The 14,964-nt window shown below is 43.3% G+C and overlaps 2 protein-coding genes across 2 annotated transcripts in view; one reads left to right on the top strand and one right to left on the bottom strand.

The window, feature by feature from the left end:
- Positions 1–634: 634 nt before the first annotated feature.
- LOC109513949 (semaphorin-7A) lies at positions 635–13,572 on the bottom strand. The gene is made up of 14 exons (XM_019866700.1): positions 13,410–13,572; positions 11,185–11,315; positions 10,151–10,210; positions 9,936–10,034; positions 9,767–9,875; positions 9,534–9,641; positions 8,609–8,751; positions 7,462–7,640; positions 6,713–6,815; positions 6,437–6,623; positions 4,168–4,283; positions 3,945–4,096; positions 2,225–2,301; positions 635–1,293 (listed from the first exon to the last, which is right to left on the bottom strand). The coding sequence occupies exons 1-14, from the start codon at positions 13,519–13,521 to the stop codon at positions 968–970; spliced, it is 1,902 nt and encodes a 633-aa protein (XP_019722259.1). The 5' UTR covers positions 13,522–13,572; the 3' UTR covers positions 635–967.
- Positions 13,573–14,321: 749 nt separating this feature from the next.
- LOC109513863 (synaptotagmin-4) overlaps positions 14,322–14,964 on the top strand; it is a 5,855-nt gene continuing 5,212 nt past the window's right edge. Inside the window, exon 1 of the mRNA XM_019866556.1 lies at positions 14,322–14,343. Within this exon, the coding sequence (XP_019722115.1) occupies positions 14,322–14,343 (22 nt within the window). The remainder of the gene's footprint in view (positions 14,344–14,964) is intronic.

The raw sequence follows: 14,964 nt of genomic DNA on the forward strand, positions 1-14,964 counted from the left end.
AGATCTGGTGAATATGTACACTGTATTCGTATTTGCAAAGTACACAGTACCTGCATGTTGTGTTCCCTCTAAAAGTAAACAGTCGACGCATCTGAGTTATCGAGACAAGAGACGTCAGGAAACCGGCGAAGGGCCGAGTCATTGTCATACAGTGAACGTGAGCTGGTAAAAAAAGAGTTGCAACACGTCTTGACTGTTGGGCAACCTTATGCATGAGGACATCTCGAGACAGGATCATGTGCAAGAAGTCTTTTGCAACAAGTGTGGTGTAATTTTGGAACCCAGGGACACTCATTTTAGTCAACTCCAAATTCTCTTTCTCTCTCACATCCGTTGGAAATTATTTTTTGAAATAATAAAAAGACATGTTGAAAAATAATTCAAAATATGATTTAATAAATTACAACTACAGCAATGACAAACACATCACATAAAGCATGTATCTCCACGTTATGTGGGTTCATTTTCATCCAGCGCCCCCCCCCCAAAAAAAAAAAATCAACAAAATGTTGAACGGACAAACTTTGGAGATACAACGCATGCGCAACACATTTGAGAGTGGTTCACTTCCAAAATAGATTACCGGTAAATGAATCAACTTCTTAAAATTCTAAATCAAAAAGAAAAAAAAAGGTTTTAATATTATTGCATTTTATAGATAGAAAATATATATATATTGGGGGGGGGGATAATTTACAGTAATCCCTGCACATTCGTGTGTCAAGAATTATTTGTACTTTTTTCTGTGGAACCTGGTCCTTGCAATTTGGTGAAGAACTCACCTTTGTTGCTTGTTTTGTCCACTTTTCTGAAACACCCAAAGGTGCCACAAGATCCTGCCTTGTCAAAATAGGAAGTAGGACAGTTAACATTGTTAAGGGAGCAACACTGTACATGCTCTTTGTTGTACGTTGACAAATGAATAAATAGCACAAAGACAAAAAAAATGCAGGTGTCATCCAAGGCTTTACGTTATTGTGCGGATGAGAGCAGCCAGCGCACAAAGCCAAAACGAGGGTCTCGTCGATGTGGCGCTGCCCGTGACGTGTACGGCGTAGCGGGCGAGCACGCGGCTGAAGCCCCTCTCTTCTGACACGCACGTGTACGCCCCCTCCCGCTTGCCGTTAATCAGGAGCAGGCACCCGTGGGGGCTCCAGGCGCAGGGTGTGGCGCCCCCGTCATCGTGATGCCAGCTGTAATGGGCATGGCGGGACCCCACGGGGCAAGGCAGGAAGTACCGGTGTCCGTGAGGAAGTGCCACAGCCACCTCGGGCATGGTTGAGCGATTGACCACTGTAAACATAGACACCCACTTAATACAAAACATGTGGACGTGACAGATAGCACAAAAAAGTCTCCATTTCTTCTACTAAAGCAACACTGTGGGATAATGGGATAAAGGTCGCTTTGTGTTTGTGTCAACCACCAATCACCTCATTTGGTGGTCGTGTTGTCGGTGGACCAACCAGAACACCGTTCGTTTGCATGATGCCTTCTTTAGCTATATTTTGTCACTTCAGAAACGTGTGCTAATGCTAAGTTGTGTTAGCATTGAGTCACGCGCCCACTGTTTTCGCCTTCTTAAATTTGCTGTAGTTTCTTATTCGTTTGTACTGATCACCCAACAAATGTGCAAGAGTGCTTTGGTTTCTCATAATATGTGCGATGGGAAACGGTGTTTGGGTGTTTTGATACCAATATGCTGACTGTTGTTTTGGATAAAAAACACCTGCAGATAATAAAACCATGCACGCGCGTGGGCACACATCGCGTACACACAGCAGGAGTTCATATCATGCAGGTCACATGACAGCAGAAGCTGATAAGGGAGCAGCTGTTCTGTGTTGATGTGTCAGTTTCAAGGGCGTATTCATGTTTGTCACGCTAAGGTTAGCCATTTTGTACTCGCTAAGAAGCTACAAATGTGGAAAATGCGGGTATTTCCGTCTGTTATGGTACGTTTTGCCCTATTTTCTTCAAACAGTATGAAAATATCGCTATTTGATTGTTAATGGGTGGAGGTGTTTTCCAAACCAAACATGATGCAAATGTTTCTATTATTGTGACTGGTCATTTGCATTTGAGTCACAGAGGATGCGAGTAGACTTTGTTTAGTGTTTCGGCTTCTCAGCACTTCATCCTAATACTAATAAATAAATAAAAATACTCATAAAGAGTTTGTCCTATTGCTGACTTTTTAAGAAGGAGATGTTATTGGACAAACCTTTTGTGATGTGATGAGAAGGTAGGGATGAGCACAAGTGGTAATTTCCCGAATTCACATCCTGAACCACGCCATCACTGTGAAACGAAGCATACATGTGTTACCGGCACTGAAGAGGTTACAGCTCGAGATGTTTGCACTTAAAACGTCATCACTTTACACTTGAGATTGTACCACTTTATATGTTAGCACTTCAGACGAAAGCACTTTCGATATTCAAACGTTTACGACTTGAGACTTTGGAAGAGACGTTGGAACATTTGGTTGTGGAAACATCAGACTTTATGACTTCTGATGTTAAAACTTGATACTGTGACTAAATATTGAAAATGCAATTAGCATGAGTCGGCATTGGGGATGTACTAATTCAAACCAGTCACAGTGAGTCATTTTATTCAAATAAAGAAAAGTCATCATGTCACGATGGTGTTGATGAGTCATATTAGTCACTGCTGTGCCCTTCACTGTGTCATCTTCATTTGATGGATTTTGCAACTGCTCGTTGACCAAGGGTGGATTGTTTGGATTGTAGGTCTATTCTTCGGCAGTGGTTGAGTTTATTTTAAACTCGTATGACAGTGAATGCTGTTAATATGTTCATCAAAAAATACTTTGATACTTTGCTCTGTGGTGACAAAAGATTATTTCTATTTGCCGATGGGTATTTTTCGTTCATCTATTTTCGAATCCGGTTATCCTCGCAAGGGTCGCAGGCGTGCAAACTCCACACCGAAAGGCCAGAAGCATGGAATCGAAGCCCGCACCTCTGCGCTGCGAGGCCGATGTTCTAACCCAGGGGTCGGGAACCTACGGCTCGCGAGCCATACATGTCTCTTTTGATGATTGAATCTGGCTCGCAGATAAAATATTCTCGCTTGTTTAATCCATCCATCGATTTCTTACTGCTCATTTCCTGTTCGGGGCAGCAGTTGGCTCCAGGAGCAATTTTGATTGGATAATACTGGCTTACGTTGCTGCTGAAACAGGTAACCGCCCCCTTTTGAATCAGCCCGCTCGGTCATTCGCTCAAAGTTAATCCTAAACGAATAAAATGGCAAAAAGAAAAAAAGATGACGAGTATGGTCGACTTCAGGACGAATGGACCGAAGGATTCGCCTTTGTGGAGAGAACAGGTTCTGCGGTGTGTCTTATTTGCAATGATAAAATACCATCGATGAAACGGTCGAATGTGAAGCGGCACTTTGACACGCGCCATGCTACGTTGCTACGTTCGCATCCAAAAACTCTGCAAGAGACAGCGGAAAGGAAGCGTGCAAGATCGTGAGCAGGGTGCAAGCTTGCCCGCAGCAACTCCGCGTATGGACCCGGCAAGCTGACTATAATTTCGCTCGTTTTGCTGGATTTTTAGCAATCGTGAGGAACGGAAAACCATTCACGTTCATGGTGAGTATTATCACAAAATTATTTAAAGGGCTTATTAGACTGACATTTTGTTGAATTCACTTTTAAAATACAGTTTGCACGTCGCCCCGTATTTTTCTTTCTTTCAACAAATATGTTGAACTTGCGACACACTCGCCGCAAACACCCGCTAAAGAGACAACCACGGATATGAATCTACTCACAGCTATTTTCGATGTGACTGACTATTTCCCGGAGAGGTGTGATGGTGTTGTGGCATTCTGGGCCACGGTGGTCACACTTTGGTGAGTGTGTGTTTGTGTGTATGCACACTAGATGCACCGCAAGTATGTCAGACCTGGTAGGGGTGGCGACAGTGCAGCCGGTGCCGTCCCAGGCGCAGTATGGGTCTCGCGCCAACACGCACTCCTCGCAGGTGTCTCCGTAGTGGTCACAGTCGGCCACGTCCATCTGGACGAGCTGAGTGCGAGAGCTGACGTAGAGTTTTTTCTGCGAAATGCTTCATGTTAGGGTGAAATGCATTTAGCCGGTGAGGAGGATGTTACCTTTCATCGACTCACAGAGGAAGGATGGTGGATGATGCTGTCGATATGAGCTCTGTGCGCAAAAGGTCTGTATTCTGCGATGATGAAGGCTGCGCTCTTGCTCTCCAACACCTTGTCCACTCCTCCGCAATCTGCAGAAAAAAAAACAAAAAACAGCAAGTTAGAAGGGAGAGTAAAATATCCCCAGAAAGTCCAATTAGGCAAAAACAACCTAAAAATGTACAAATATCAGACTACCGGTGTTTTTAGACAGCATTACAATTTTTTTCTTCCCCCCAGACTTTTGTTCTTCTGGCTTCTAATGGGCTCTAATGGAAGCGTACTGTAGTAGTTTTCCATAAGTCCTCGTTTCCTTCAATCACTATCATTATCGTTCGACAATAGACTCTTTACTGTCATCGACTTTCTTCAGGCTTGCGAATGGCTCAACTAGACTTATAGAGGTGACTTCATCAGTCCACAATTCTGCATTTTCTCCCAATTATCATCACTGTTTGAAGTGCCTTTTCTGCAAAATGACTTTGTTCAGCCGTCTGATTGGACTTACACTGTAGTGGTACTCCTCTAATCAGTGGCATGGAACTTTTCATCCCGCAAATGATATTCTTCAGGCTTGTGTTAGGCCAAAATACACTTACACAAGACATTTTTATCATCTGTCCACAACTGCTCATTTCCTCTGATTGCTATCAATGTTCTAAGGGTTTTTTTTTTTTTTTCTGGAAATGACTTCTTCAGGAAGTCGCTGATGGTGTCGCAGTTCATTTGCCTAACAGGCAGCAAGGGTTCAGATGCTCGTCGGTGATGGCGTGAATGTGAATGGGAACGTTTGTCTGTCTCTTTATGTGCCGTGTGATTTGCTGGCGACCAGTCTTGGGTGTAGGCTAGACTTGGCTGCCCTTGACCCCTTTCACACTGTCTGTAACAGCCACTGTCTGCCTTTGAAGATAGTATTCAAACCTCATTTAACGGGACAAAACTGCACTGAGCGACAGTTTTCCACCTTTGGAGGTAGGTAGTATTCAAAGCTCCATTCACGCTTTTTGTAAAAGCCGACATTTATGAGCCATTTTATTCATAGGTTGATATGCTGCCACAAAAGTAATGGCGTAGACCCAAAATTGGGGAGACAAAGTTTTCAATGTTCTGCCTTTGAAGGTACTATCAGGAATCCCTTTCACACTGCCTGTACAAGTTATTAAGTTATCAAGTAGGTATTGATCGGAAATGCCCTGTCGTTGTGTGAAAGCACACACAATGGTGGTGATATGTCACTTTGCTGGGTTCTGTGTGAAAGGAAAGTTGGATATATGCTGGGTCTTCTGCTATAGCTCCTGTGTTGCAATTTTGCTGGTTCCCTGGGTGAAAAGGGCATGGGTGCTAATTTTCACATAGTTACACAATCATTTGCCGACACTAAACGTACATTTTGAAAGTTTGAGGTTGTAACTCATCAACTCAAACTACTGAGATGGTGATGACGTGATTTCAAAACGACCATGAAAGCTCCGTCCTCCCTCACTGCTTTGCACAGCGGTGCGTGACCAACCAAACCCTTGACGTTTCTTTACTATTGGTTCATGACGATGTGGTCATCCCCAAGTGGGTGAGAGCTACAATGGGAACATTGTGTGAGTGTTGCTGCTTTTTTTGCAGGAAGCTTGAGTCAGCACGTCATGAGCCAATACTGTATCACATTTACTCCATGCCCAGACTAGTTTGCCCTATCATGTGCCAATATCACATTTACTCCATGCCCAGACTAGTTTGCCCTGTTTCAACGACTGCAAGTTGCATTGTTGCATATCACAATGAGCCGTTGAGGGCGTAGTCACCGCAGGGTTATTTGAGGAATGACAGAGATTTGTAGATTATTTGTAGCTATTCTGTGTGTGTGTATATGTGTGGGGGTTTTTGTTTGTTTTTTGTGCAGGGTGGCACTAAGCGTTACTGTGAAAGACTGGCGAAAGGATAATTGTATAATTGGTAAACTGAGTCCATGCATTTTTTCATGCATGCTGTTTCCTTTGTCTATTGATGATTTGTTGTCATTCTGTGCATTTCTATTGCAGCGGTAAGGAGCGCATTCATTCCCACTCCCCAAATGTACCCGACTTTCAGTGTTAAGACGGCAAAGCACGGTTGCAACAAAGGCCTAGTGTGACCCGCTTCCTCGAAGCAACAGTTGACCTCGTTTTAACAGCGGCGGCAGTGTAAGGCGGCATGTTGGTGTGAGGCCCCCCCTCCGAAAGGCAGGAGTTATTTTCAGTTTCACGTTGCTTACTTCGAGTCAAAAAGAGAAGCGTGTTTTCCTTTGTGAAAGCAGCGTCGGCGCGGATGTGAGTATACATGTGGTGGCTGATGAGAAGTGGGCCCGATTTCTTTATAGGCCTCACCCACTCTTCCATCTCAGAGTTGATCTGGGTCATTTTCAGGACGTCCATAGAGAGATGTGTGCTGTCTGAAACGCACTGAAGAAGAGAAACATTTTTGTGGGGGTCGGTCGCATCCTCGAATGTCACAGTCAAAGATCAACTGTTTAATTTTGATGCTGTCGTACCTCCCTGGGCCGGCCCCTCTGATTGTGTGTGCCTTTAAACGGCGAGTTGGTGAAGACGTCCTGGATGTCCTGCGAGGAATAAACGCATATGGCGCTCATGTTCCTGCAAACAGAATGTGACACTGTTTTGAAACCCGTTCAGCTGTATCAACAGCTGCTGCAGCGCAGAGAGGGTCAATGGTTATACCAGCCGGAGAATAACAAACATCCTGTCATTTGTGCGCAAACAGCAACGAGTGGAGCAACACGTCAACATTGACGCACGGCACACACTCATCTAAAATGGTGGCAAGACCAGATCCATTTATTTACTGAAGCAGATCACTCATACCGCTCATTATTAATGTCTTAAACTAACCACCCTTTCAGAAACGTGGATGATGTCGAAGAGGTAGGAACTGAACGCATGTTTTTTCATAAGCACGTTGTAGTCTTTAACTAAACTACCGGTATGTACATTTTCATAAACATCAACAATTAAAGTCTTCCATGAACTGAAGTGTTTGTGGTTTTGCATAACACCAAATATAAGTGAGGCGACAATGAACCTGATGAGAGACTTAAGCAAGCCTAATGTAATTTTTTTGGTCAACATTGAAGATAATTTGGTCTTCAACCACCCTAAATTATGTGTTTTTGCCAACAAAAATAGAATCTAAGCCACACTAGGTTCCCACTCGACAAAACACCAAACCAGCTAACTTCTTGGAAGTGAGCCATCCTTGCTAACCACTTGTTTAAAGTCATACCATTCATTCCTGAAGAGCACATAAACACGGGTGTCCTGCCATTGCTCTGCGTGCACGGTGGCAATGTCCACCATCTCGAAGAAGTGTTGTTTGCTCTTTGGGTCACCACACAAGAGCCTGGCGCTCATCTGGGAAGTCCAGGTGAACTGCAGGTTGTTCTTGGGTCCACCCATGTCCGCCTGAGGAGAAGCAACGTTACAGTGTAATATATACAACATATACAGTACAAGTTGTATTGAACTTCATATGTACGATGAAATAGCAAAGTGTGAAGAGTCTCTGTCACGAAATGCATGTGAGCTTTCCATAACCAAATTAAATTATATTTCCAAATACAAAGGGGGCGGCCCGGTGGGCCAGTGGTTAGCGCGTCGACCTCACAGTGCAGGGGTCGTGGGCTCGATCTAGGCTCCGGCCTTCCTGTGTGGAGTTTGCATGTTCCCCCCGGGCCTGGATGGGTTTTCTCCGGGTACTTCGCTTTCCTCCCACATTCCAAAAACATGCATGGCAGGCTTGATTGAACACTCAAAATTGTCCCTAGGTGTGAGTGTGAGTGCGGATGGTTGATCGTCTATGTGTGCCCTACGATTGGCTGGCAACCGGTTCAGGGTGTCCCCCGCCTACTGCCTGAAGACAGCTGGGATAGGCTCCAGCACCCCTCGCGACCCTTGTCGCGGGCTAGCCATACTGCAAAGTGTATGTATAGTATATATTAAGTGTTTTAAAACAATACTTAACTATATTGATAATGTCATATGTACCTGTGGATAAATCATTGACATTTGTTGTGGAAATTCACTACTTCAATTGAATCGACAGCCTCTGAAATGTCCAAACGTTCTCCTTCCATTTCTTGTCCCTTTCCTTCCTTTCTTTGTGTCATGATATTATGTATCGAGTGAACAGGGTGTTGTCTGTGGTTCAATAAAAAAATAACAATGCAGTGTCGGTGCCGCCTCAGAACAGTTCCTGTTCAGAACAGCGGGGGGCATGGGGATTTTCTTGCATCCATTTTGTATATGTGGACTAGGGTCATTTACTTGTTATGGAGTTGGTTTACGGACTGTTTCTCTTTTTGTTTCGCAATCGTGCAGTTCAGTCGCTCTCAGGCCACGTCGCACCGTGTGCGGCAGCGCTAAATACTCACCATGCAATACTGGGAGACGTACGGAAGCCACGCGCTGCTCCACTCGTTCAAATCTTTATTTCTCTCCTTGTAGAAGGCGTAAACTTTGTCCTGCAAAGGTTCATCCCTCCGTCTGCTCGTCACCAAACCCAAGTAGTGCTGCTCTACAGGCAGAAGCATAGAAAAACAAACACACACCTAAGCTCATTTAACAATACAAATATCAGCCGCTTATTCAAAATGACCCATCAACATTTTCTGCTCGGCCTTTGCCTGTGGTGAAAACCACACCTGTTTTCGGTGCGGCTTGGCACTGTCACGCCATGGCATGAAGTACACGTGCACGGGCTATTGACATCCGATAGAAGAGTCCTATCAATAATTTGATCCACTCATTCATCTGTGTCACGCGTGAGGTTACTCAGAGGAAACCCCACGTCTGCACACCGGAGAACGCACAAATTCCACGCAGGGAGACGAGAGCCCAGATATCAACCTTCAACTTCAGAGCTATGACGCACACATACAAACTATTCATCCACTGTATCAAGAACTCTGTCCTTATCAAAGATAATGTGATCTAAGAGAGACTTTCATTGAACAAGGTTGAATATGAACGTTAGCATATGTCCGAATGTTTGATACAGCACTTTGTAGAAAAAAAAAAAAAAAGTAAATGGTAAACCGCAAGAGTTTAATCGGGGCTGTTGACTCTTATGACTGGAGTCACATGTGGCAATAACCAAACAACAACTCTCTTGTGAGCAGTCCTAGCGACACACCCACCAGAAATGCTACACCTAAGATTTAATACTTGAGAAGTCTTTCCATTTACAGGTGAAGCATCTTTAACAACCAAAAATAGTCCGACTCCTTCCAATCAACTCTTGCGGCTTACCGTGACTGGAGATGGCCACAGCCACTCGTATGGGACTTCACGTGTTACCTTTATCGTGGTTAGCTGGTCCCACTCTGTTCTTCCCAAATTTGTGGACGCCCACGTACTCCTGAGAGCCGGAGTACGTTACATACAGCGAAGAACTTGTTTCAGATTCTGGAATTGAAAAATAAATATATAACAAGAGAACCAATCGCATTGTCTCTCGCAATTGCCCAGTCAGGAGGGACCTTCGCTAACTCTTAAGATAGCTCGGCCCCCCACCTTGTGTACCAACTCACCAACGAGAGCAGAATGTTCAGCGTCCTTCAAGATAAAATTCCTGATACTCCCTCGCATGCTCTCCAGGTCGTCAGCCGGTATGCAGGTGGGAGGATCCTCTGATGGATTCTACAAAGAAACACAGGAAGTCAGCAAAAAGCCGCCTTCTTGTAATCTCGAGTGTCTCACCATGTCGCAGCAAAGTGTTTTTGCTCCGTCCGTCCCGCATACAAACACCCGGCTGGCGTCCTCCCTCTCGTGGGCCAGAACCACATCGTAGCTGCAACCCTGAACGACATTTTAGGACGTGAGAACCGAGCATCGACCTACCAGAGTGCTGCGTATGTGTGTGTGTGTGTGTGTGTGTGTGTGTGTGTGTGTGTGTGTGTGTGTGTGTGTCTCACATTTGGCGATGCTGCGGTGTCGGGGCACTCGGCCCATAGCAACTTTCTTTCCACGGGGGTCTGCAATGGAAGGATGACAGAGAGTTGCCCTGTTGCCTGATATTGATTGAAATTTCGTGACCTGCTGGCCACTTGAGGAATATTTTCGACATACTGTAGTTGTAACATTTTAATTGAAGGTTTGCCGACACAGAACCCAGCAAAAGAAGGATCTTGCTGCAACTGTGTGCGCAATCAAGTCGTTTGAGTCATTCCAAACCATCTTCCATTCATTTTCAACTTCACATTCCACATTAGGATGAAAAATTATCCGATTGCACTTCATAATTCCAAAAATGATGATTGATGTACTACATACAGTATAAGGCACCTTTGTTTACGTATCTACGCCGGAAGCATACCTCAATGATTTTGATTCACATTTAATTATACGATATGACTGTGTGTATGTATACACTGTACGGTCATGGTCAAAACTAAAATTGTTTTTTTTTTTTTTTTCAATTGAATTATTCAATCTTCAAGCGACATTTAAAAGAGTGACGAAGCCTTTTGATTTTAATAGACGATGTCAATAACCAGAAATCATCCATCCATCCATCCATCCATTTTCTGATCCGCTTTATCCTCACAAGGATCGCAGGGCGTGCTGGAGCCTATCCCAGCCGTCTTCGGGCAGTAGGCGGGGGACACCCTGAACCGGTTGCCAGCCAATCGGAGGGCGACCAGAGACGAACAACCATTCACGCTCACATTCACACCTAAGGACAATTTAAAGTGTTCAATCAGCCTGCCATACATGTTTTTGGAATGTGGGAGGAACCCAAAGTACCCGGAGAAAACCCACGCAGGCACGAGGGGAACATTCAAACCCCACACAAGGAGGCCGGAGCTGGAATTGAACCCGGTACCTCTGCACTGTGAGGTTGATACGCTAACCACTGGACCAACGGCTCGCCTGACCAGAAGTCATTTCGACATATTTTGTCACACGTTTTTCAATTATTTAATCACTTTCAAGTGCAGTTGGTTACCTTGGGAGGATACAGGAAGCTGAGAGAGATCAAATGTCTTTTTCCGACTGCCATCAGCTTGCCATGATCTCTTTCTGGATGAAGAAGTGTGCGGATTTCCCCGGGTAAGATCACGCTTTTTAGTGCGATCTCTGCCAAGGGAAACATCAAAGGATAAATTAGATAATGGGTATATTGAATTAAGTCCAAGTCAAATTTGCAGCATGAGGTTTGAATCAAACCAGAAAGACCTGCATGTTGATGTAATTACTTTTTAGATGGGATTTTAGCAAACATTTTCAGAAAAATACATCCCCGCATTGACTCCTGATCTCACCAACTCCGCAAATCTCAGGAGACTTAATCTTCGTGGACTGACTGATTTTTTTTTTTTTCACTGCGCTACCAGGGAAGGATACTACCACGTATAAAATATGACAGGTGGGATGTTTTATGACAAAGATGAGTTTTTAACTACAAGTATAGGCCAGTGATTGACTATGGCACATTTATGCAGAAATGTGGGTTGCATCACCATAGCAAAAAATAAAACTAAAATTAATTGACAAAATTCAACAAGATGAGGTGTCGCAAGATTTGAGAAGCGGGTGTGATGTAGTGAGATTTGGTGTTGCTTCAGAAGTGTCATTTTCCAGAAAAGTTCGCTCAAATACCATCTTAATTGTAATTCAATCAGGAGGATGTAGAAAAAATATAGATTTTGAAAATCCTTTTTTTCCATTGGCCACTGACGAAGAACAACAAAATGGAACGGAAACCCCTTCTGGGTAATATGATAACTTTTTGCTTTCGATAACATGAACTTTAAACTGATCTGCAATTCCATTCGCTCACTGTCTGCAATAGTTGCGTCTTTCTCTTTCACTCATGTTCCTGTTTTCATTGAAAACAAGAACGATTCTACACAAATAGAGAACCAAGCTCCAGCCATGAATTGAGTTTTTTGGTTCTTTTATTTAGTGGCTACAATGTAGTTATGACATGCACAGAAAATGCTGATTTGGAGGTTCATCATCATGACCATCGACAACAGGGGCAAATGGTGTTCACCTTTGAGAAAAAATGCCTTGTGGCAAGGGTCTTTCCTTATTCTGTTGTCAATGCCAAGTTTTTCAAAAGGAAATTCAATTTTACTATACTAGATCTGTTTTCCATGTTTTTAGCTCGGGCCTCTACCTCCACCGAAACGTTTATATTTAGATAAGGATCTCTCACTTTGCTTTCCCAACTATCCAGTACAAGCCACAACTATTTTTGTGGCCACAAATGTGTTTTGTACCCACGTTATATCAAGCTCTAGGTTACAGATTAGTATTTTGTGACCACAAATGAGAATTTGGTGCCCACTTTGTATCAAAATTGTGGGCAAAAATGATTTGCTTTCGGAAAGTACCCAACCACGTCATGTCTGTGGGGCTCCGTGCATGAGCATCATCATCTTCTAGGCCACAGTGACAAACTCAAGGCCCAGGGGCCAGATTCGGCCCACCGTGGGGCTTCGTGCATGAGCATCGTCATCTTCTAGGCCACAGGTGTCAAACTCAAGGCCCAGGGGCCAGATTCGGCCCACCACATCATTTTATGTGGACCCCTAAAGAAAATCGTGGATGTTAACTTCCATGATGCTTGCAAAAATCTGGACAGAAATTCTACATTGTCATGTGAAATAAATAATGAGATTTTGCTATAATTTTGTTCCCCTGGTTACACTCATGCAACAATAATTGAACAAATAGTTGACTGATTTCAAAACTAGTAAGCCATCATTTTTTTTGTTTTTTTTTTTTGTTTTTGTAATCATACGATGCGATGATGAAACGTTTATTCGGTTTCTGTCGTCACAAGACGTAACCCCAAAGTGGCCCGCGACAAAAATGAGTTTGACACCCCTGTTAGGCTGTGTGAGAAGTTAGCAGCAGCAGCAGACAGAGCACAAACACACTCAGAAATACGCCATTTCACTTGTCTACTGTACAAAGTACATTGCGCAAGTGCAAGTTGTCAGCTTTAAACACCTGCCCCTCCAAAGGTCCCTGCAATTAACACTCAGTAAAAACTCACAACGTGGGGTAACGAGCAACAAAAAGTGATTTAAAACAAGTAGGCTGAATAAAGACAGCAGCCACACGGTTAAAGTCGACTTTCAAAAAAGAGAGCTCAGTCTCATTTCATCGTAGATTTCCTGCTTGAATAATGTTAAAACAACTTCACGAGTGATCACCTACCGTCCTGTGTGAACGTCATCCTCGGTAAAAGCGTCGGGTCCAGTGAATTGACACAAGAGAGGAGCCATGAAACATGATGAATAAAATACAACGCCGGCAGAAATTTGGTCATCCTTCTGCGTGACTGGCAGGCGCGCACCCGTAACAGAAGTGGTCAATCCGCAACTGACGAAGACTGGTTTCGAACTTCGACTTGATGACATAACTGAGGTGGATTCCCCTCCTCCTTTCCCCCCTATTCATTTCTCGTAACATTTGTACATGTATTTGTTTTCATCAAATAAATGAGGTTATGAAATAAATAAACATTTGACGTTTGGATTTGAGTAAATAATCCTTTTATCAGCAATAAATACACAAATAAAAGAAAACCAATTATATATTACATCATCATCAAAATTAAGTTTACAAACATATTTTCGCTACTAATCTACAAATAACCTGGCCCAACTGTCTGTTAATAAATAAGAAAGAAGAGCATTTTTTTCTCATCCCTTGGTTAAAAAGTAAACTTTATACCAGCAGGTGGCACTGAAGGATCGTCAAATTCTGCACTCCGGCCGATTTCACTGCATCGAATGAAATCCAATCCACAAAAATATGCCCATGCAAAGATGAGAATCCATATGCAATACTTAACATTACATTAAATAGGCTTTTGCACTAATAAAACAATCAATAGCTATCTCATCTATCCAAACAATTAGCATTATAACCATGAAAATAAAACGGGGAGCATACTGTAGCTGGCATGATTGATCCCAGGAGGGATTCTAATTCTTCGTTCATAGTCCATTTCATTGGGGACTGTAGAATAACTGCAGTAAATGAATGGAAGGGTGGTGGGGGGCTTCTTGATGATGATGCTGGACTCACACTGACTCCACACACTGCAGAGTGGCAGACGCAATCATGTCACACTACATCCTGCCAGGTAAGAATCAGCATTTTCTGCTCTTTTTTTTTTTTTTTTTGCGGGAGGGGGGTGGGGGGGTTAAGAGTTTGTATTATTGAAGTAGCACTTTGGAGCTACATGATTCATCTTTTCATTCTTAATTTTAGCCCAAAATATTAATGAAATGTAGCCTCCTTGATGATAAACATCCGCTGCATGCTGAATTCCGAAGTCAAAATGTAGGACCGGATCAGATATCATTGCAATGGGGTTCAAATTAAAAGATGACTATGAAACAAAAATTCTGATTTCCTACTGTTTCATGGTACTTTCATCTAGCTGTATTTAACAACTCATGACATTTTGTTTGAAGCCATCCTATTTTCAAGTGAGCAAAAGTATTAGAACAGACTTCGAATAACTTTTAATATTTGGTAGCAGAACCCTTACTTGCAAATTTTGCATCAAACTTATGCCTGCCACAATCACAGCAGGGCAAGTGAGGAGGACATATTACGTTGACGTCAGCAACTCAAAAGACCATTTGAACCCGTTCCATAAAAGAAACCACGGGAGCCACAAATCCTTTGGAAATCTAAAATGAAGGGCATTTTTATTTTGCTTAGTGTTTCTGCCTCAGACGGGGGGGGGGGGGGGGGG

Source organism: Hippocampus comes, unplaced genomic scaffold (genome assembly GCF_001891065.2).
Source record: "Hippocampus comes isolate QL1 unplaced genomic scaffold, H_comes_QL1_v1.1 scaffold82, whole genome shotgun sequence".
Taxonomy (NCBI): domain Eukaryota; kingdom Metazoa; phylum Chordata; class Actinopteri; order Syngnathiformes; family Syngnathidae; genus Hippocampus; species Hippocampus comes.